The sequence below is a fragment of the Myiozetetes cayanensis genome, unplaced genomic scaffold (genome assembly GCF_022539395.1).
Source record: "Myiozetetes cayanensis isolate MyiCay16 unplaced genomic scaffold, myiCay2020 scf6-25, whole genome shotgun sequence".
Taxonomy (NCBI): Eukaryota; Metazoa; Chordata; class Aves; order Passeriformes; family Tyrannidae; genus Myiozetetes; species Myiozetetes cayanensis.
Window position 1 is genome coordinate 35999554 of NW_026087853.1, and position 23125 is coordinate 36022678.

At 38.8% G+C, this 23125-nt stretch overlaps 1 protein-coding gene across 1 annotated transcript in view; it reads left to right on the forward strand.

The window, feature by feature from the left end:
- The window catches only part of EHD4 (EH domain containing 4), a 30917-nt gene extending 9342 nt beyond the window's left edge, over nt 1-21575 (forward strand). Inside the window, exons 3-6 of the mRNA XM_050336483.1 lie at nt 3052-3149; nt 10201-10613; nt 14361-14525; nt 17001-21575. Coding sequence (XP_050192440.1) covers nt 3052-3149; nt 10201-10613; nt 14361-14525; nt 17001-17537 — 1213 coding nt within the window. The 3' untranslated portion in view covers nt 17538-21575. The remainder of the gene's footprint in view (nt 1-3051; nt 3150-10200; nt 10614-14360; nt 14526-17000) is intronic.
- The last annotated feature ends 1550 nt before the right edge of the window (nt 21576-23125 follow it).

The following is a 23125-nucleotide window of genomic DNA, read 5'->3' on the forward strand; positions in this document are numbered from 1 at the left end:
TTTGCTGCCTAAAAAGATGTACATTCAAAGTAACTGACTAAAGTACTCCAGTTCTTTTTGTGACTGTGATATTGTTATATTGAAGTGCTGTGAGCAGCCTTATCTTACCCAACAGTCACATTTGCTCCTTAGTTTTGCAGCAAAGATCTAAATGCTTATATTACTTTAGTGTCACCCTTAGTCTGCCTCTCTGATCACATTGCTACTTTTTCAAAATTTGTGAACTCCTTTTGCTTCATGACTTCCCCTAAGTTGAAAATGGCTTAGGCTTCAGTATCTTTGAGTAACTTGCCCGGGATCTTACCTGCAGTCATGCTACATATTTTACTTTGCCTTCTCTCATTTGCCATGCTGACAGTACTTTATACCTAGGATCACATTTTTCATTCCTGCCTTAATAGACTTTTCTCTGCTTCCTCCTTCCTGCTCCCACTTTATGTTTAAATGATTTCCCAATCCTAGTGTTTTGCCTCATGGAAGAACTTAAGGTTATGGATATTTAGTCTAGGAAGTTAAGTGCCCTTTTCATCCAAATGCAATAATCCAAATGACAGGAAACAGGGACTGAGGTAATGGAGAAACTAAAACAAAAGAAGAACACAATAGTACAATCAAGGCTTGTACTTAGTAATTAGCCACATTAATTTATTGATGTTACCTTGCTAGTTTTTTCCATGACTGCTTCTTATTTCCCTCTGTATCTCACTGCTTGGGAGAGGTTTTCCTTTGAGACTTCTGAGTGTAGAAACTAGTCTCTTATTTCTCCTGTGTACTTCTAAGAAAAGTTGGGGAGGGAATGGAAGGGGGACAGGACCTCGTGTGCCCTTGGATGCAGGTGAGGAAAAAATATTGCATTATACACTATGTAAATAAGTCAGTGCTGCTGAGAAGAAATGCATGGCCCAGCTCTATTATGATATGTCATAAGCCATTACAGTCATCTCATTCACACAACTGTTTTTGTAACACTTTTCTTTGGTGAAAGTCTGTTTGTCATTCAGGTGGTGAGTAGGTAGTTTTGTTTTTTCTGGTGCAGCATTTGTGTGACCTCCATGAAGTGGGCTTTTTTAAGAAAATGTTGAAAAGAGATATTCAAATACAACTAGCATTACAGTTCTAAGTTGTCTGAAATATTAGTTTGAGGTAAGATTTTTAACCTATCTGTCACCTTTAGTTTATCTGGGTATATTCTAAAAGTTACAGCCATTTAATTCTGAGTTTATTCTTCTATTTCATATGTGTTTCCCATATACTTTTCTCCTCCTATTACCACTAATGACTGCTGCAAAGACAGCAGTGTCTACATTTCTGAGGCCTGTAGTTCCGTTGTCTGATACAGATACTGCTGTATTGTTCAGCTGACATAAAAGGGCCTGTCTTCCTATATCATATGTCTAGAAACATGTCAGTGATACTAAACAAGTGCTGGGCTGTCTAAGATTGAATGAAAGTGATAAGAAAAAACATACATGAAAATTCACTCTTAAGAGTTCCAAATTTATGAAAGCTACTTCATGCTGTACATACTAGTGATGTATGCTTTTTGTAATGGCTTACGTGATGAAATGTATTTTCTTCATTGCTCTTTCAAAAGCATCTCTTAAGCTAGTAGAAAATTAACCTTAGTGAAAGAATTTTCTTCGGATATGTGGTATTTTCTACACTGGTGTCCCACTAAAAACACAAACAACCCCCCCCCAACCAACAAACAAAACCCAAGAAAGGTACTGCTGTTTACATACTGTAAAGTTTTATCAGGCCCAGATGGCTGCTGTTTCCCTATCTCCTCTTGGGTTTCAGGGAGAGGCGTGGCTGATGCTGCCATGTCTGCTGTACGCAGGAAGGGATGCTGTGTGCTTTTGTTACAGGCTCGTTACTACAAGGTCCACTGAAAAACAAGGTGAAGTATTGTATAAAGTAGCATCCATATTTTGATATAACTTGCATTCTGTATCCAGTATTTGCCTACCTGAACTCTTCCTAGCTCAGATTATCTTTGGTCTCAAAATTCTTGTCTGACCTTGGCACAGTTACAACTTGCTGTCCGTGATAAGCTGTTTTTTGAGGTAGCACACCTTCTGAAGCCATGGGTTGATGCAGGGCAGGCATCCTTACAGCCTGAGCCTGCAGCTTAACCCTGTGCTGGGCAGCCTCGAATTAGGAGGTAGGTTACACTGTATGCTTGTTAGTAGTCTTCAGCTGCTCCTGGTAAGAAGATTAAACTCTTAATGCAAATCTCTTAAAGGCAGTTTATGATGAAGGACGCTGAAGTTCTTCAGTCATAAACTATCCTAGAACCATGAGAGTAGCTTGGATGTAACACACCAGGTGTTCTGCAGGGCTCTGAGTCCTTGTGAATTATTTATTTTTCAATAATACCACCACTGAATTTGTCTCCTGTTGCAGAGGCAGGAGCTTATTGTTTAAAGCATGCTGTGTGTAATTTGAATTCTTGGTTCAAGCAGTGTGAAGGTTTTGGCTGGGTTTGTGGGTGAAATAGTTTTTTCCACAAGCCCCACCTGAGGAGAGCAGCAGATTATGTAGTGGGGACTGCTCAAATGCTGCTGGACCAGGTGAGAGGAAAATATGCCAGGGACTGGAACATAAACATACCATCAGTATGGCTTTCTGCCTGCTATCCTTTTCTTTTCAGTCTCTTTGAATTTGGGTATAAGTTGGAGTACATGAAAAGTTTTCTTTTGTGTATGCTAATTTTGGTCCTAGCAAAAATGGTGATTTGATGGAGTCTTTTTAATGTTGCATTTAAGGCCCATGTTGTCAGCTCTTGCAAAATTTGGAGTTTTATCAACACTTACACATACAATTTTCCAAGGTTTTCCTTTGTTTTCTTTTTTGAGAAGTTCTCTTTATATTTTTTCTTAAACGTGTGTAGTTGTCAAATAATATAAGGGTTCATCAGGGCTTCAGAAACTTCTTTAAATCACTTGAGTCTTTCTAAAATCAGATACATAATGGGGAGCTCTCAAACAACAATCTGTATGAGAGCTAGAGCTATTGTTAATGGTTTTCTTTCTTCCTTCCTTCCTGTAGGTTCATGTGTTCTCAGTTACCAAACCAGGTACTGAAAAGCATCAGTATCATCGACAGCCCCGGCATTCTCTCTGGAGAGAAGCAGCGCATCAGCAGAGGTGAGTTGCAGGGCTTGACAGTAACCGATCTCACTAACTTTTTTTGCCCTATTGAACAAGTCAGCATTGTAGTCTGTTGGGAGTGTTTTTAGTGGAACTGACTGGTGATGTGTCCCAAACTTTCATACTGCAAGCCCTGTTAAATCCATGTTTTAAGGCTAGATGTAGGATTTGGAATTTTGTCTCTTGAAAATTGGTGGGGGTTAGGATTTCTGTCATCCTGCTGCTATGGCTGCAATGGCTACAATTACATGGTCTGTTGCCTAATTAGTGCCTTGACACTCCTGAGAAAAAGCCTTATTTTCAGAATTTTAATTGCTTTTGACAAAGTAATGATAGACACATACAGACACTACTGAAGTTCAGGAATGAAGATATGTTTCATAATAGCTATAGGTTGGTCATGTCTAAAAAATGAGGGGGTTGGGCCATAAACAAGACGGTTTTATAGTGGGCAAAGCTGCTAGTGTTGTTTCTTAAGGTTGCTCAGTCATGCCATAATATAACTTCCAGTCAAAAGAGTTCCAGGAGGAAGAGGAAATGAGAATATTTTTAATAATATGAAAATTCTACAAAGAACTGAATGCTGTTTAACAAGCTGTTTAAGAAATTAGGCTGTCTTTGAGAAACTATTTAAACAAAAGCAGTGTAATGTAAACAACTTTCTTCCTTGCTTTCTGCAGCTGCATTTTAAGTGCATGTCAGTTTTCTGTGGAGCTGTAAATCGTAGTGATCCAGGGTGTGGGCTTATACTGCTCTCTGTTTTCAGACTTTTGCTTAAGAAATGGAAACTTGTGTTTCATGTCTGTGTGAGAGGAAATAAACAGTTCTTTAGCATACCACACCTGGGATTTTTTTAGGAAATTCTGGTGTGAGCACAATATAAGGCAGCTGTGCAACAATACTCTTGTCTCTACATTACACTGACAGAACAAGGGACTAACTTCTTAGGACTGTAATCTAAATTATACTGTTTTAGTAATCTAGTCTACTAGATGTTTCTGGATTCTTTTGTCAGTGAAATTTTGTCCTCTTTATTACTCATACAGTCAGGTGAAGCATTTATCATGAGGGGAGCACTGTGCTTTCCTTTGTGGTCTATTGGTGAACTAGTAGAGGTGAACAGTATGAGTACTCTATGTCTGTGCAAGCAAAGGCTTGAATGTTGTGAAACCAGAAATAAAACAAATACTGCATGTTGGACTCTTATTTCTAGATGGAAGTAGAGTGTATAACTAATGGTCTTTAATCCTGAAAAAATCTTCTCATAAATGTGTAGGTCTCATTTTACAGAGTCTGATAAAATCCAAGATGGTCTTAAATCTCCAACTTCTGCTTCTCCATTGTGGATTCCAGCTCCCTGTTACCTCCTTAAAGAAAAACTAAGTGCATCTCACTCCCTCTATGCTTGTTAAATTGAGACAATGATGCTTGGCAACATTCAAGTCTCTGTTGCCACTTTCATAACATTATGGAAGTGAATATGAAATAAGCAAAAAACTAGACTATGACACTGAAAAGGTGAGCAATTCTGTAATTCAACAGCATTAGTTGGAAGTCTCAGACTTCCATGTGCAAGACAGTCATGTCACTCTAGATTATGTTTAACTCAGTCCTGTGTTGCCTAAAGGACTGTGGCTCTTCACTGCCATCTAGAAGTGTTCTTGTAACTTGTCAAAGCATATGACTCTTGTTTTCTTATTGTTCAACTCTTGTTTCTTGATGGTATGTACCTTATCAATTGTTAGGGCCTAGGTGGCTGCCCTTTGATATGGTAGACTTTCACCTAAGTTAACATAGCTCAGTGATGACCTCAAACTCTTAACTGTTTTGCAGGCCTTAACTTGATTAGATTGCATTTCATGAATTTTTTCAATGTGTTAAGGGTTGTCTTGAATGTGTCACTTGTCATAGTTCTTTTATCTCAAACGTGATTCTCCTGTATGCTGTTAGGTTTAATCAGTGCAGTTGAACCACATATAAGATTTTGGGAGTTGGCTTTAGAACACTGTTTTCTCTGTGCCCCAGGCTTTCAGGATGGGTTAAAGATTTCATATGCTTGGGCATCAGCATACATAAAGTTATCTACAGGGGACTGTGGGCTTATTGCATGCACCTATTCCATGCTATCATGATCAGGCAATACCAGGCTCATCTTTGGCTGAAATATTGCATAGTCAGATACATTTCCTGTATATGGTTCTTGGGCTGCTTATGCTGTTTCCATATAGGTGGGGTTTGGGGTACAAACTTGATTTGTCCTGTTGGTGCTGTGCACAGCAAGGCTTGTCTGACCTGCTTCCTGAAGGAGTCAGTCTGACTTAAACATATTTATGCTATAAATCTATGTTAGCATGTTTTGAAGTTTGAGTTGCTTTGGTTACTTTTTTAATCACTGTGTGCAAATGTAAGCAGGATACTACAAGATCTCTTCTACTGTCCCTAAATGCGTCTCTGTCAGGTTCTTCTGAAGAGAAGAAGAACCTCTGAAGGTTCTTCTTTCTAGAAGTTTAGCTTGTGTCTAACATTGGTGAGTAGCAGCTTTTCTTATAGGCGATGTTTTAAAGTCATTGATGGAAGAATAAGGTTGCAGGGCCTCGGTGTAAAGTGTTAACTCTTTGTTCTTGGTGTGTTTTTCCCACCTTCTCACGAGCAACTGCTTAACTGTTTGCCTATGAATTAATGTAATACCTGCGTAGTGATAAAACTTGTCAGGTATCACTAGGAGCAAGGTGAAGCCTTCTGAAACAAAGGAGGGAATCAAATGTTAACTTTGTTTTAAAATGGAGGAAAACAATAAAGGGACTTTGTAAAAACACAGGACATGCACTATTTCCCAGCACAGCTCTATTTTTAACTCTGGAAAGCATCCAGACTGTGGATGAAGGAGCTGATTGCTTGAAGGGTCAAAAATATACAGAGTGCAACATTCGAAGATGTCTCGTGACACACCTTTCCTGCTCCTGTTGTTGGCAGGAGGATATGCCAGAAGCTTCCTGTCTGTCACTTCAGGGGCTGTATAAGTGGCTGGAGGGGAATATGCAGACATGTGCCAGAATTGTCCTCTGGTCAGACAATGCCTGTCCCTGTGCTGTTTCTGCAGCATGACTTGTGATGTTCACAGTGTCCGTGTCAGACAGAAATGTGCGTATGGTCTGCAAGATTTGGAAGGAACACTGAGTGTCTGGCAGGATGTAGGGAGGAACCACATTTAGGAAGGCGAGGGGGGATTTGTAAACGATTGAGTGGCAAGAAAGCAAGTCTTTCAAGAAGTGTGAGGAAAGAGCTCAGGGGAAAGTGGATATTGGTTAGTGTGCATTTCTAAAACTGGAGTTACTTAGGTACAGATAATTTTCACAGTTCAATCTGCTTGTGAAAGTGTGGTTATGGATTAAATAAGGTGATATATATAGTTGCAGCATTGTGCCAGGCTTTCCCTTGCAGTGAGACACTGTACATTCTCCTTATTAGTCCACCAACAGGAGCGCAGTAAGTGTGTTATCCAGGACTGCTGGATTAAGACAAGCTTTCATTAATATAACTGGAAACTTCCGCTCCAAATAGCAGGAGGGTACATCTTTCCATGTGTGACTGAGCTCTCTGAAAGACTGGGAAATTAGATTCTCGTCTGTGGCATTAGAAGAACAGCAGATTGGGTAGGGGAGAAAGGCTGCACTTGTTCTTGTCCAAGTTGTGTGTTGTAGCCTTGGTTGTGTGGTGCTAAGACAGCAGTGGCAGATGGGATTGCTCTTGCTCTCTGCCACACCTGATTGATTTGGTAGGTTGTTGGTGTTCTCTGAGCTTGGGGTCTCCTCATTGCAGCACTTACCTGAGAAGTGCCTCTCTGCTGCTGTGCCAATGGTGCCAGCCCCAGGGGTGGAAGAACTCGCCACTCCACCTGCCTGTCTGTGCTAAAAGAGGATGGGTGGAGTCCATCAAGCCTCCCAAATCATTTTCTGAATTGCAAAAGCTTTGGAAGATGATATTAGGGCAAGTCAGAAGTTGTTTACCTTGGGGCCACAAGGGAAAGACAACCATTTTTTTACATCTGTATCACTAACTGGCACAGAAAATTGACCCATGTTCAAACTGCACAACTGCAATCTGTATCTTTGAGTATGGCTAGTGTCTGCCCTGCACAGGACACACTTTGCCCTGTGCTGCTGACATGTAAGAGCTCTTGATCATTCATCAGTGTTTCCAGAGCTGGTAACCACATAGGGTTTCTCTCTGCGTTTTTCATCCCTTCCACACAGTTTCATCTTGTTCTCTTCTGTTATCTCTGCTCAGCCCATTACTGATGCCCAACAGTTATGCCTCTGTGTGAGACACCAGCTCGCTCCCTCCTGCATCTTGGGATGAGTTGAAGAGCTCCACAGTTCTGCTTTGCTCTGTCCCTTAGTACAAGGGTGACTTGCCACTTTCTAATATGCATTTACGAGTAGATGTTGAACCTGGTAACATAAAGGTCCTCAGTCTGGATGGAATTGTTAACATCAGTCATTGGAAACAATCCTTTGAAGAAATAGCAACAGTTAGACCAAGAAGAGGCTGAAGGTATCAGCACAAAAACTTTTTTGCTCAAGTTTTCCAATCTGATCAGTGTTGACCTAGTACTGCTCAACTTTGAAAGCCACAGTCCACACATGTGTATGAAAATACTTCACCATATAGTACTTCTCTGTAGTTCAGATATGCTCTAATGTAAAACTGCTGAATCCATAGAGAAATTAGGTTCACTTCTATTGACAAATTTTCATTAAAATTAACAGATTTTTGAGATTTTTTTTGAGGTATTTCTTAGCCATTTTCAGCAAGCAGAGTTTTCTTTCTCAAAGCAAGTGCTTCATTAAGATTTAATCCACATTTAAAGTAAATTAATTTATTTATACACTTGTTGCCTGTACAGTTGGTTTTTTAGTTCACAGACCATCAAATGTGTGGTGAGAACTTAAGTAACTGGGCTTTTAAGTCACCTTCTCACATACCCATTTGTGTAAAACTTAATAGAATTTAACTTGCTTCAATTTGCAATTTTTTTTAAATTCAACCATATTTCCTTTCATGTGAGTGAAAGCATAACAGACCATTGTGTAACTCAGCTTTACTGTGCTGTTGCAGTTATGCTGTAACATGCAAGGGACATAGAAGATCTCACTTCTCCCTTTATTTCCTGCTAAATTTTTATAAATTACTCACTCTGATTTTGATTTAGATGCATGCTGTAAAGGGAGAAGACTTCTCTTTTAAAGATGTTTTGTGCAGCTTTCCTCCTTGACCCCTCAGCTTTCATCTTGCATTCAGCCCTTCAGAAACTGGTCACAAGAAAGAACTTAGGAAAGCAGCATTATCAGCTTTTTAACATAGGCCCCTCCTTTCACAGTTTGATGTGTCTGTCTGGTTTTTTAGTGGAGTTTTATGATCTTTTTCAATTTTTTTTGAGGGGGGTGGCAGGGCAGAAAATAAATGTAATTGGGGATATTTTCTCACTATTAACTAGTATTTCTGAATTTAATTTCACATGCTATGTGTAATTTTTAAATCAAAGGTTTAAGGATGAGTTATTTCCTGAGTTGCAAAACATGCACAAGTATGCTCCATGACAAATGTGGAGGTAATTTTTTCCTACTACATTCATGTACTTCTGCTTTGCTTGATGTTGGTCCTATTCAGGTTCTACTGGAAAGCAAAAAAAAAACCCCGAACAAACAGCTGATTTGTTTTTGGCTTCCCTGTTGAAGACCAACAACTTGAATATATAATAAATAATGACTCTTAAGAAAAGCTAAGCAGCTTCATGGTGTTTCCTCCTACACCATTTATTTTCACTGTTTAAAAGATGCTAGGGAGAATGAAGAGTGATGAAGGGTCTTTTGCTTGCATCTGTTCATAAACACTGGTTTATGAAGTGTTTGCCTTATGTATGAGTAGTATATTTGGGTTTTCTTTGCTGGGAGATTGGAAGTTTAAAGGTTTATCTTGCACAGTTGAGAAATGACCAAAGACACCCTGGTAACTGACCTTTCTTTGCTGTTGGCATTTGAATATATACTGCTGGGAGCAAAACTGTTGATTCTGTTTGGATTACTTTACAGCAGTTGTTTGATTTTGACTGTTCCCTCTTTTGGATCTGATTTGTTTCTGAGAGGAAGAGAAGGGGAGGGATATCAGCTCCCAGCTCATACTTTGCTGTTCCTTACTCATACAAGATGAGTCACATCCACACTAAGCCTAATGCCACATCACCGGTGGTGACTCTGCGGATTAAATGTGTCACTTTTGAATAAGGAGTTCCTGAATACTGTTTGTTGTGTGGATTAGGTACCAGCTGCACTTATAAAAGCGTTTAGACAGGTACTGGGAATAGGCTTTCCTTTAGAACATGACAAAGCTTGTTTCAGATGGTCAGAAAGGTCACTGCTCATGTTCTGTAATCTGTCATGTCCTCAAAGCCATCAGAAATGCAGTCACATTGCACGTAAATTGTATTTTTGAGCCTGCTGTGGCAGAAATAGCAACAAGTGATGTAACACAAGGAGAGATGAATTTGGACATGCTTTTAAAATCCAGATATTTCTGGTTGCTGACTTGCATTGGAATGCTGCATCTTCACCATGTTTTCCTTGTTAGCTCCGATAAGCACTGCTACCAACGTGGCCAGTGTTAGTAACGATGAAGAGAGATTGTGATAAGAGGCCCACAGTCCTGTTTGGCTTGGGTGCTGGAGCCAGAACTCCTGGGAAAAGGCAAACATGGGTGTGAGACAATAACTCACAGCAGCACAAAAGATAGTGACATAAGAGATGGGTGGCAAGGTCAAAAGAAGGGCAATGATAAAAACAAAAACTGGTAATAGTAAGAACTGGTCTAAGGAAATGCAGGATACAGTTGTCCTGACCTCACTGTCTACAGGTAATGTCCTCCTGGTGGTCCATCTCCTCTTTTCCCCCAAGTAGAGGCTATGATCCCCTTGTTCTCTTATCTCCAGCCCTACCTTCTCTGATACTTGTTTTCTGAATGGTAGGACTGTAATAGTATCTTCTTCCTTCAGGCTATGACTTCTGCCAAGTCCTCCAATGGTTTGCTGAGAGGGTCGACCGCATCATCCTGCTGTTTGATGCCCATAAGCTGGATATATCTGATGAGTTTTCAGAGGCTATTAAGTCATTCCGGGGTCAGGATGACAAGATTCGAGTGGTGCTTAATAAGGCCGACCAGGTGGACACACAGCAGCTGATGAGGGTCTACGGTGCACTCATGTGGTCCTTGGGAAAGGTGATAGACACGCCAGAGGTCCTGCGGGTCTACATTGGCTCCTTCTGGGCCCACCCTCTCCGAAACACAGAGAATCGAAGACTCTTTGAAGCCGAGGCACAGGATCTTTTCAAGGATATCCAGAGCCTCCCGCAGAAGGCTGCTGTGAGGAAACTCAATGATCTCATTAAAAGGGCAAGACTTGCAAAGGTAAGAAAACTAAATGAATTGAATGAGCAGTCTCTACTGCTCTTTGATTGTGTCCTTTCTCACCCTTCCCAACCTTTCTCTAGTAACTGTGTTTTTAGAAAATGGATTGAATTGTCACTTTTTCAAGAAAGAGGTAGCCACTCAGAATATAAAATCAAATAGGAGGAAACAGAGACTTGTACTGGGATACCTCCCTACTTTGGAGAAGGAATTTGATGCTTTTTTTAGACCATTAAAGGTATTGTTTGCTTGGTAGAGGAGTGGATTTTTTTTTACACTCTGCAGCAAGTTGACCTTAAGGTTACTTTTTGGAGATAAACCACTTTTTTGACAAAGTAGAGAGCACTAAAAAAAAGGAGGAGGTGATAAAAAACCTCAACCAAAACTATTCACACTCAACACACCATATGCTTTGTTTGTACATTAATGCCTTAATGCATACTGCTGCAGTCACCTTCTGTAGAAAAACACTTTGACTAATGCATTTATATTATACCCTGGAATAAAAGACTGATTAAAAGTCTCGCTTTTGGTGAAGCACAGATGGAGAAGTGACGGAGAAGTGCTTCTGTGTTATTAGATTGAAACTTTTGAACCTTTCAGATTATATCTTCATTCCCACTCACAGAGATATTGGTAGTACAGATTTTGTGTCAATATATCCAGGAAAACCAGTTGTGTAGGCAGCCCCTGTCACCATTCACCTTGGTTTCAGCTCTGGAGGAATACATACTCTGTCTGCAACTTACAGTCACTAATTAGTTTGCTTGGGCAGGTTGTGTGTGACAACGCTGTGACTGTCTACAGCTGTCTGTTGACAACCTGTTTAATTTTTTTTAATAGGTCTCTAGTTATCTTTGATAAATGAGTGGATGTCATTAAGTTTTGTGAATTGCCACCAAGTTTTAATTATCTATATATAAAACCTTCAGGTTATATTTTACACTAGCCTTCAGACTCCCTGCCTAGCAATGCTAGCTTCATCTGTCCTTTCTTCTCACAGAAGAATGACCTTTGATTGCAGCCTGAAATATTTCTTTGCCTGTTTCTCCGATTCTGCAGTGAATTTTTGTAACACCGTAGCTGCTGTTAGGATAATAGTTAAAAGAACTGCCAAGCTGTTTGTTGTTTTGAAAATCTCAGAAAACAAAATTTGTCATTTGGAAAAATGGATACAAAGGAAAACTAACTTCAGAAATACTTAGGGACAAAACTGTTGGTAGCAAACAGGAGTTCTAATTTCCTGTGCAGTTATCAACCAGAATGTGAGTTTGAGTTAATGCAGTTGTCTTAGAACACATTTCAATGTGGACTTCTAAGCAAAAACAAAGAGGACTTGAATTTACATTGATATATAAATAGTGTTTTGGGATATGTACCATTTCCTATGTTGGCTTATTTAACTTTCTGAATTTGATGATACACTTTTTTTTTTCCTTTTGTGGCTTGAGCTTTAGGGACACCTAGTAGAAAATGCTTCTTTGAAAATTCTATTTAAAATCACAATGATGTTGTCTTAAAAGTTGCTCTGATCTCAGTTTGTTTTGTGCCTGTTGTTGGCAGCTTTTTGTTTTCAATTGTTACAATCATTTTGGCGTTGAAAAAGCATCAATTGAATAATTTTTAGTGTTTCTATGAAACATAAAATAAAAATGGATAAACATGAATACAAAATACAATGCTTGTAGGGTTATGCTAATTAGACAGCTGCAGAAGGGGAATAAACTGTTTATCTGCAGGAAAGCAGCAATGTAATCCTTCCAGTGTTGTCTTTTTATCTTTGAAACTGAACTCTAAGTACAACACTCAGAAATCTTTTTTTACAGCATTGCATGGATGGTTTTTTTGCCCTATTTATGTGCTACCCTGTTCTGAATCTCTTCTAACACTTGTACAGTAACTAGAAACAAAAGCAAACCCTTAATGTGATGTCAAATTTGGCCATTAGGCTTTTGGCCTTTTCCTTTTTTTTTTTTTTTTTTTTTCCTAGTGACTCACTATCCCATTTTGAAGATGGGAACTGTTCTTATCTACAAGAAACACATGTGCATACTGGCAGACCTTAAGCCACTTAGGATACACATGTGAAATAGTTAGTGCTTGTGAATTATAAACATACTTTTCTGGTTTTGGTAGAAGCATTATTTTAGACATAAGGTCCATAAAATTACTTGCAATTACTTGTAAACTGTCTTTAAAATGTTCTTATTGAATCCCTTGTGTATTATGGAGAAATACATCTATCCTCTTAGAAAATTTCATTATTTTATGCTTATGTTGGGTGTGCAAATAAAAACTGCTTACATAATTTTTATTGAAAACCAAAGATTTTTCCCCAGTTTCCTCCTAAATAAATAAGGAAATGAATGGGAGAGAATTGCCATGTGCAGATTGTGTAAGGTTTATATAGAATACTATGATATACATTTTATCATGGTTTGGTAGGTATAAGTATGAGACTTACACTGTATCTGAGCAGTCACTTGTTTCACTGATGCTTTTCAAGGGTAGTTTGTCTTCCCCCAGTCTCCAAAATGTCAGCTTTTTATTGCTTATCAGTGTGCTGGACATTTTTCTTTTTAACATTTTTTTCTCTGTGTGTGAAAATTGTAAGTAACTTCTTTTTTGTGAACAGCTGCATCCTTTTTAAGTGAAGAAGAACATGAGTTCTCTAAAGGCATCCTGTTGTGGAGGTCATTTGTCTTTAGTGGTCCCGGCCAGGTCAGAGCTTAGGAAAGGAGTTTGTTAATATCAAGTTGTGATAGTCGTGCTCTGCTTCTAAGACCACACTTGTGCCTTCCTTCTTATGTGTAAAACAAGTACCACTGACCACACAATGAGCTGGATAAATGAACTCACCTCAGTTAAGAAGTGCAACCACTGTTTCAGTTTTAGACCTGGTCACTCACTGTGTTGCCAAGCAGCTCATTTAGGTAATGAAAAGCTGTGGGAGAGTGGGAAGGGAGATGAGATGAATAGTTCAGGATAAAGGTAGGAGGGTGCATGAGCAGGATGGATATTTGCATGGCAATGTTGGATTGTCTCGATCATGGCAGAAGGGAAGCTCTAAGAGCTCTGCAAGTATCAATGTGTTTAAAGAGTAGTTATCCTAAATTACTGTATTCTTTATATGCTGAAAAGGCTCTACTTTTCTGCCTAAGGGTTTGCAAGGCAGCCATTGCATGCTGCTCCTGTAGTATACTGATGGCTCTGTCATCTCCATAGGTGGCTGCATGTATATAGACTACTCACTTTTCTGTGAGTAAATAGGTAGGATTGCAATGCCTCTTCAGATAGATAGCCCTACCACTTAGCATACTTGGATTACTTTTGGAATTATCCCATTGATTCCCACAACAGTTAGGGAGGCAAATGAGTTACAAATCTCTATCACTGAGACAGATGGACCAATATGGGAGGAGCTCCATTTATAGTGTCAGGTTTTAGGGGGCCTTGCTTTATCTCTCTCTGTTGATACTCATAGAATGCTGTACCATGCTTCTTAAAACTGCAAGTATGCATCTGTATTTCTTTTAAATGGGTTTCCTTTCTCTTTGACCCTCCAAGAAATGCTGAAAGCAGCATGTTCATGTAAACACAATGTTCCAGAAACAGTGCTTGATAATTTCTTCTCCTTGAGCTGACTTAGGGAAACGTATTTCTGTTTCTTTTTATGACCTGGGTGAACAACACTAATTGGAAGTGTAGGTAAACAGTAAGCTTGATTTTAGTTTTGCTTCTTCTTAGGTTCATGCTTATATCATCAGCTATCTGAAAAAAGAGATGCCCTCTGTATTTGGAAAAGAGAACAAGAAGAAGGAACTGATCAACAAATTGCCAGAGATCTACATCCAGCTGCAAAGGGAATACCATATCTCAGCAGGGGACTTCCCTGAAGTCAAGAAAATGCAGGTAAGATGATAGTATTATTTCAGTGGAATTGTACTCCAAAATTCTAACAGGATTGCTGAGTTGGAAAAAGGTAGGATAGAGTATCTCAGCGTTACAGCTCAGGGTCTTCAGCAATAGAGCAGTTGAAGTGGGTCATGTGTATTTTATGGGATTAGAGTGACTTGGAAGCAGTGCAGAATCAAAAAAAAAGAAAAATCAGTACTTGCTTAGTGTGCATTCACTGATAAGGGACTACAGAAATTGTCATAAGGAATCTGACCTTTTGTCCTTTTAATCAGCATTTGGTCCCTTATGGCAGATAGTACTAAAGGTCTTGTGCAAATAAAATGGCAGTGAACACTTGCAGGTTAAGCTGGTTCTTGGTTTGCATCCTAAATGTGGTGATTTATATAATTTTTGTAATCCTATCACGTATTTCTGTAGGTGGAGGTATCCTTAGTCACAAGTTCATTTTCCCCTACTCTATTCCTGCTCTTACTGGCACTGTTTGCCAGTAATAAAGGCAATATATTACCAGGAAAGTCCAACTTAAAACGTGTCACTTTTGAAAATGGTCTTTCACTTCTTTCCTGTCCTGTTAAGCTTGTATTGTACAAGGGAGGGAGATAGAAGTTCTTGGTTTATACTTGCTGTTAATCTTTAAATACCTTTTATCTCTTCCTCTTTTGAGTTTTCTGCAGGCTTACAATCGACTTTCTGTCACTTTCTTGCCTTTTTCTTTCTGTTCTCTGATTTGAGACGAGCTGTTTAGAGAGTATCCTAGGGAAGAACAGCTAATGTGTTAACAATGCTTTCCAATTTCTTCCTCGAGCCTCAGTTTACAATTTTGGATCTCAGACCATAGACTTCTTAAATAGCTTTTGTATTGGAAGATAATTCAGCTTGGAAGCAGCAGCACAAGACATCAGGATCCTGCAGTTTGGTCTGACCATGGAGTAGTCATGATTGTGTTGAAGGATGTTTTCCAGAGTGATGCTGTGTATCATTCTGACAGTATATGTGGTACACTTGCGTAGCTAATTATCAAAGATGATGATTGGCTGAGTAACTTGTCTATAGAAATGCACAAATTTCTTTCATTAACTTGGGAATCAACTATTGCCAGGAAATACTAAATTACAGATGATACACAAGATGTATTTTAGCTAGGTTTTCACAGGCAGTGTTGTTGGAAGGGTTTCTTGAATTAGGCTTCAAAAGCAGATTTTGTGGGAAAGGTTGACTGATTCTTCCCTTGCTGCTTTTCTTTGTGATGCAAAATGGGAGAATTAAGAAGCTAGTATATTGTTAGTATATATATTATAAATTTGAATGACACTCTTTCAAACTTGGAGTTTGTGTTCCTTAAGTCTCAGCAGCAGATGGCAGCAAATATATACAGAAGAGATCAGTCACTTCTGTAATAACAAGCAGAACTGTGAGGAAACAAAACTGTGCCAAAACAGACAGGAAGTTTGACCTTTGCTTCCTAAGAGTTATTGCACAAAATAAATTTATACTGATCAGTATAAATCAGGTGGTTGTATAACTCACCTGAACTTTTAAGTTGATAATTGTTGGTTGACAGTTATCAGCCTGTGCTTCAGGTTTGTTGAATTCGTGTCATTATCATTTTGATATGTGTGGGAGCAGCTCCCAGAGATGATAGATGTGATTTATTAAAGCAGTGTAACACCATTTTAAGAAAGGGTGTGGGCTGGTGGTGGTGTTTGGGTCTTTTCTAACAGTTTCCACTGTAACTTTCTCTTCCTGGCAGGAATTTTGCATGTAGAAAGAGTTTAATAATTACCTGAAACATTTTTAATTTCCCAACACTCTAGTGTAAAATATGCTTGGGCTTGTGCTGGAATAGTATGTGTCACCTAGTTGAACATCTCACTGCAGTTAGTAGTTTACAGAAAAGATGAAAACTCTGCAAACTTTGCAACGACCACATGACTTCATGAGTTCTGGCAGCACTGCTATAAAAACAGTGGTGCTGTTAGCCCAACTCAGTTTTTCCGCATTGGTAACGGACACTTCTTCCTGACCTAACTACAAACAAGAATTTTTAATCTGTAAAATCAGATCAATCCTGCAAACTTTTGTTTTAATTTTTAACTTTAGGCACTTGCTTAAGTGCTAACAGGATTTACTTGTGTGTTTTCTTTGATGTTTGGAATGAAATCACCAAATGGAAAGTTGCTGGGTAACATTCATCAACTGCTGTGGTTTTATGCATTGTCATTTTGAAAATTGTATTGTAAATGTAATTTAATAGACAAACACAATGTTGCAAAATTGTCTTAGTGTGTTTGATTAGTCTATTGGATGTATGGTATATATGGGTCAGTTTTGGTTCTTCTTCAAGAGAAGTTTCAGTTATGGAAACACTTCAAAAGATAACAGATTATTTTAATTCAAAGCCCATTCTTTAAACTTTTCAGTGTGTTGGAAATGTTTCTAACTGCTGTCACTGAAATCTGTCATTCACAGGAGCTGTTGGAGAACTGTGACTTCACTAAATTTCATTCTTTGAAACCAAAGCTAATTGAAGCTGTAGATAACATGCTGGCCAACAAAATTGCCTCTCTGATGAACCTAATCAGACAGGAGGAGAGCAATATGCCCACAGAGATGGTTCATGGTGGAGCATTTGATGGCACCATGGCAGGACCTTTTGGCCATGGATATGGAGAAGGTGCTAAGGAAGGAGCTGATGAAGACGAATGGGTTGTTGCCAAAGATAAACCTGCTTACGATGAGATTTTCTACACTCTGTCACCAATCAATGGCAAAATATCTGGGATTAGTGCGAAGAAGGAGATGGTGACTTCCAAACTACCCAATAGTGTCTTGGGGAAGATCTGGAAACTTGCAGACTGTGATGGCGATGGGATGTTGGATGATGAAGAGTTTGCATTAGCAAAACATCTCATCAAGATTAAACTGGATGGGTATGAATTGCCTGGCACGCTACCTTCCCACCTGGTGCCACCGTCTCACAGGAAACCTTTCCAGACAGCAGAATGAACAACACAAGGAGAAGAATGAGGGTTTTGAAAATCTCTCAACAAACATGTGAAAACCACCAAAATTTGAAATTAGGCTTAGATCCTTTAACAGCACATTTCACGCAAGTTACTGAAATTAGAAGCATGGTAGCAGGGAAACATTCATGTAGCTGTTCCTGCTGATCTTCACTCAGACATGCTTATCACAAGTGCCTTTTATAGCTCTATCATACAGTGAAAATGTTTTTGTAGTCCAGTGTCCGTGTCTTGCTGCTTTTACAGCCATAAAGCAGAAAAGACCATGTATAAAAATTGCTGACCTTCACCAGTCCTAAATACTTACCAAACATAAGTTTCTCCAAACTATTCTAAATAGCACAAGGAAGCTCAAAATGTTAAATTCACCTGCCTATGCAAGGAATGTTTATATGCTAAAAATGTGCTTTAGGCATCAGTTGGGTGTTGGCATCTCTATGGTCTAAGGAAAACCTGACATAAAAGGAAATTTTATTTTTGTTCTTTTTATTATTTAATAGGGACTAGAGAAAGATAGAAGAGTGATGGGGAGAGTCTTGTAAGTGCTAAGAATATGAGCAGACTTGTTTTAAAACGTTACTGATTCTAGCTAGAACTGCAAAATACTAAAATTATTCTTTCAATCTGTCACTGTGTCTTTTTGTCTGAAGAACAGCTTCTTCAGTTTTACACAGCACTATATATTCAGTATTATCAGTATAAGAACTGAATCTCGTTTGTTCCTTGAATTTAGAATTTTCTTTGAGGTTTCAGTTTAGCTGCTTTGCAGACAGTAAATTCCTGAATGGTTCAAAGTGAAAGCAGGATGTTTTTTATAAGCTAAAAAAAAAATATGTATGCATTGAAATCAAGTCTCACTTTCGGTTCAGAAAAGGTGCATTGCTTAAGGTCAGTCCCTTCAAAGCACATCAAATTATCTCTAAAATTTTCAGTGGTATTTAATTTCTATTTACAGGTAATTATACAGTTATGTCAGTATTTTTTAATATATGATATATTTAAGAAAATTTTTTAACAATTTCTTTTGCCAACATGTAGCTGACAACCACAAAAAAGAGATTTGATTCCTATGCTGGCAGATTTGAAGGATGGGAAGGCTAACAGGAATCATTACATTGACTGTAATAAATGATAGACTGATCCCTCCAGATATTATTCTTTTATTCAAAACAATCCATGAAAGGAAGAGATGATTAATAAACATTAATTTTCTAACAACACAATCAAAGTTGAACGTATCATTTGCTTAAAGCTGATTTTTATCAGTACCTTAAAAGAATGCAAATTTGTGGCCTTGTGAACTCGAGTCTTTCAGGGAGGGCCAGTTCTTTTTGCAAATCAAACTTGGCAGTCAGTTCTACTCTGTGAGAAGGAATTGACTTGTATTCCATTTGAAGTATGAAATACCTTATACATCAAAGGTACTGTACTTTTCATTGAGTCTCAGTAGTAAGTGGCAGCAGTAGTGCCTTCTGAGACAGAGCAATGCAAAAAGCATACTTGCAGTAGGGGAGGGAAGTTGTTTGGATGTTGTCTGCCAGTTAAGGTTTTAGTCACGCTTCTGTGTTCAAATTTGTAGGTGACCTAATAGAAGGTCATACATTTGTAGGTTGTCGGTCAAGTTTATTACTTCAGATACTTCTAGACCTCTTATTCTTCTACATCTGTTCTGTTCTGATGTGAAATGAATTTTGCCAGGGCTCTACCATGGGAAAACAATGAAGCTATTTTAAGTAATGGCAGAAGAACACCTTTGCCTTGCCAGGCTTCTGGGCCTGTGTCAAGGATGTCCTGGCATAGTTAAATTGTTCTTGAGGACTTGATTATTTTTTTTTTTTCATTATTTGGTGGGTTTCCTATCATTTAAGCTGACCAACTTTATCTCTGCTAGGTCTAAATTAGGAGCCAAATTAACCTTAGTGCCTCTCTGTGCACTTCAGCAGAGCTGTAAAACATGACCCTGAGTCTGCCTGTCTGACTGTACATCTGCAGAGTAACTGTTTTCTATGTAATTTATTTTTAACTGAACAAAAAGTAGTCTATAGATGTTGCAGGTGTTAGGGAAAAAAAAAAGTGGAAGTAGTAATGTATGCATGTTTATGGGTATGTCTGCAGTCGGTAACAAGTGTATATACACTGTTCACCAGCTTAGTACTGTTGACTAGCTTAATAAAGACACCACCAGGAGAAAGAATGCAAGCTTGTGCATGTGAGTACTGTAGTGTAGGCAAAGCTGTGAGGATCTGGGAAGTTGCTGATCTTGCAGCTGCCTTACCTTGGTTTGCAGCAGCACAGGGTTACAGGGATGAACCCATGTTTGAGCTCCCACCATTTGTAGCTTCCAGGGCTGATTCTCCAAACACACTGGAGCTATGTGATCCTGTGCCAGTAGAAATATTCTCCTTCAGTGAGAAGAGCAGGATAGTTTCAGTGGGCTTATTTTTCTAGTTTTATTGGTAAAATGGAGAACACAGCTTTTTCCTCAGTCTCCGTGACAGTATGCTAACTTGGTCTTGAGGCAGACAAATCGAAATACGTCGTTTTGATAAGTTAAAATATTTTGCCTAGATGAGGTTGTAATATTTTGCTTTGTTTTCCTGTAGAATTTGGAAGGGAAATGTATGAAGAATGTATAGGAGTAGAGGTGGATTTTCTCTGGCTGTCTGGAGGAATAGAAGTGTTTCACAGTCATCATGCAGAGCTACGTGAATGTATTTATAGGTATATGGTGTAGTGAACTAGCATTGTACTTAGTTGATAGGAATAAAGTACATTTCATGTGAACTTTAAACAGCAGTTTCTTGCACAACTAAACTCATATAATAGATTGTTGTTGCTCAGGGGAAGGGATCTGTTTTCTCACTACCTCCTTGCAAATCCATCGGCCTACCCCATTTGCCTTGCTGGCTGTCTGGTTTATTGAATTCTGCAAGCCCATTCATTTAGCTAAACCAGCCACACACAGCTGTTTGGATAATGGTCTGTGAAGTTAGTTAATCTGTGTTAGAAGCATAAGAAGTGAGCAGGATTGCTTTCTCTTGTGGCGTTATGCTCTAAGTAGCTACTGGTAACAAAAGTACTAAGTAATATTTGGTGTTTAGTTTGTTACTAATATTTACTGAAGAGAGATGAGGATGTTGGGTTTGTTGGCCATTTTATGCTTAGGATTTTTATTTTCTGTGAGATCATTCAGAACTGTCAGTAGTTCATCCTGTGAAATCATTGCCCACTGATACAGTCTACTACCATAAGCCAAAGTAGAAACTGCTGCTTTTACCTCTTCTTTCGACTATTCCACAACACAGTTATAATTTCCAATGTTCAGTAGTTTCAATAGTTCTGTTCCCAGAAAATTTAGGATTTTTTGTTGTAGATTGACACAGAAAATGTGGGGCTACCGCTCATAAGCACAATATAGGACACCAAGAGACTTTTAAAGCTGTGACAGCTTGAAATCTGTGAGTTTACAAAGATTTCTAAGTCAGGGTGAGGTCCCAGTTGTTAGTTGGGTATGGTGTGGATTTGTGTGGAACCTGATCTCAAAGCAACAGGAATTTGGTCCCTGGCTTTCAGCATTGTTCATCACCAGCACTTGAAATTCACTCTCTTCTTTTTGTCACTTCCTTCCCTTCACAGTGTGCACTCATTTTGGTGGCTCTTTAAATTGTTGGATCTCAAGCAGAGTTTGAAGTGTATGGTTTGATGGGTATGTGTAACTTAGCACTGAGAGAATGAACTTGAACTTCATTTTCAATTTCATATGCTCACCTTTTCTAATATTTTTGTTAAATACTGCTTTCACTTCAAACGCACTGTAATTTTTGAGGAAAGGCTTGATCTGTGCAGTGTGCTTCAGTTTGTCCAGCTAGGCAAACAAAGTTGTAAGTTCATTATTATTGCACTTTTATTACACAATAAATTCTTTGCAGATACTGTAATATATTTTAATATGCTTTGTAATCATTTTTAGAAAGTGGTGATAAAAATTGCTGCTTTAATAAACTAATATTGAACTACTGGATATTTTCTTTTGTATGTTTCTTTCTGAAAATAATCTTTCGGGCACGTGAGTTTTGTAATCCTGCTACTTAAGGCTTGTAGGCATAGTAGCTATTTGTGCTGAAAAATCCAAGGACATCTTCCATACCATGCTACCTACTACTTAAGAATAACCAGTTATATCAATAGAACATTAACTGTAATGTGCTTAAATTAATTCCTCCCACCTCTCTCCTTCTCCCATGTGCACACAGTTTACTTGAGTCATCTCCAAGGATAAACCTGTGCCATCAGGATGCTCCAGTTTAACTATTTCTCCTACTGCTGTCAAATTTCAGTTGCTGCAGAGTTCATATGTAGCAGGGTTGGCAAGCTAGGCTGTTAGGCTCCTGATGGTCATGCCATATGTCACATGAAAGCAAGTGTTTCACATGCAAACAATATGTTGTGGGTTCCTGGAAGACTACGTAGCTGTTGAATCACAATGACTTGTTTGAACTACTCCTTACACAAGTCAGAAATAATCTGAAGAAGATGAGGTTTTAGTGGGTTTTGGAGATGGAGGGTTGTTTTTGGTTTTTTAATAGAGCGTTGTTTTACATACTCCACATACAAGATACTTCAGACTTTGAAAAAGTTACAGCACACTTCATAACTGTTCTCTAATCCACAGGTCTATATTTGGACAACAGGAAAAGTGGACAAATACCCATGCTACCAGTGTGTAAGTTCTGTGGTAATTGTTGCTTCCAATATTTGACACCCTTAAAACTGAAACATTTCCGTTGTAACTTCAGTGGGGGTGCTAAGCTTGAAAAATAAGAGTACTACTGTGCCACTTAGTTTCTTCAGACTTTATTTGCTTCCATGAGTGGTGTATTGGTAAGAGCTTTGGAGCAGACAGTGCTGTGGGTTTCTCTGATCCAAGGCTCTGCCGTATGGCACAGGGCATTTTGAAAGCTGGGCCCTTGGGCTTGCCTGCCTTGCCTTGCTTAGACAGATGAACAGATGCATCTGCTGAAGGTGTCTTCCTTCACTCAGGACTCATGGCAATAAGCTAGAAATAAATACTCAAACCCAGCAAACACCTGTTGTGATCAAAACACAGTCAGGAGGAAGAGGTTGTTTTTCACAAATAGTGTTCAGAAGTCTTGTATGTATGCAGCTTTTCTGACCTCTGAGGGAAAAATATGGATGGAAACCATGGTATTGAGGGAGATTCCTCTCCCTTTTTCTGCCTGACTTCATGCTAGCACAGATTTGTGATAGGCTGTGGACTCAGTTACTTTCTGGTCCAATAAAACTTACTAATGCCAGGTCTAACTTGTTCTCCTACCTCTTCTTCTCTCTCAGCTGGAGCTTGTCCATGTTCTTTCCAAGGTGTTGCTAGCTCAGCAACCCATATTCCACTTCAGTTTGGGGCTCTGACCATTTCACTGTAGTGAAAGTAGCTCATGAATGCTATGTATCTCTTACTAGATGCTGTGTTTCAGATATACTGAACGATTTCTAAGATTACCATTTCTTAAATGTTTTAAATGAGGAACTGCTGAGACATACTGTTCATGCTTA